This window comes from Pteropus alecto, unplaced genomic scaffold (assembly GCF_000325575.1).
Source record: "Pteropus alecto unplaced genomic scaffold, ASM32557v1 scaffold105, whole genome shotgun sequence".
Taxonomy (NCBI): domain Eukaryota; kingdom Metazoa; phylum Chordata; class Mammalia; order Chiroptera; family Pteropodidae; genus Pteropus; species Pteropus alecto.
This window is the reverse complement of record NW_006436294.1, coordinates 6,742,394-6,742,623: the sequence shown is the minus strand read 5'-3', so window position 1 is coordinate 6,742,623 and position 230 is coordinate 6,742,394. Positions and strand designations below refer to the sequence as shown.

Sequence of the window (230 nt, the reverse complement as noted above, 5' to 3'; positions counted from 1 at the left end):
TGGGCGGCTGCTGGCGCTGCATCTGCAGGAACTGCTTGCCGGCCTGCAGGAAGGCCAGCGGCGCCGAGGGGTCGCAGAGGCGCAGCACCTCGTCGAAGCCCTCCACGCCCAGGTAGGTGCGCGTGGATTCCAGGAAGGAGTCGAACTGGTAGGTGCGCACGCGGCCGGGGCGACGGCAGGGCGTGGGCGCCTTGGCCACCTTCAGGTACAGCGTGTAGCGGCGGGTCGGG

At 71.3% G+C, this 230-nt stretch overlaps 1 protein-coding gene across 1 annotated transcript in view; it reads right to left on the bottom strand.

Moving 5' to 3' along the window:
* The window catches only part of ADGRB1 (adhesion G protein-coupled receptor B1), a gene marked incomplete at its 5' end in the record, with an annotated part of 58,589 nt that extends 58,360 nt beyond the window's left edge, over positions 1–229 (bottom strand). Inside the window, 2 exon segments of the mRNA XM_025047592.1 lie at positions 1–4; positions 6–229. The exon segment at positions 1–4 is cut by the window's left edge and continues 310 nt beyond it. Coding sequence (XP_024903360.1) covers positions 1–4; positions 6–229 — 228 coding nt within the window.
* Position 230: the final 1 nt, after the last annotated feature.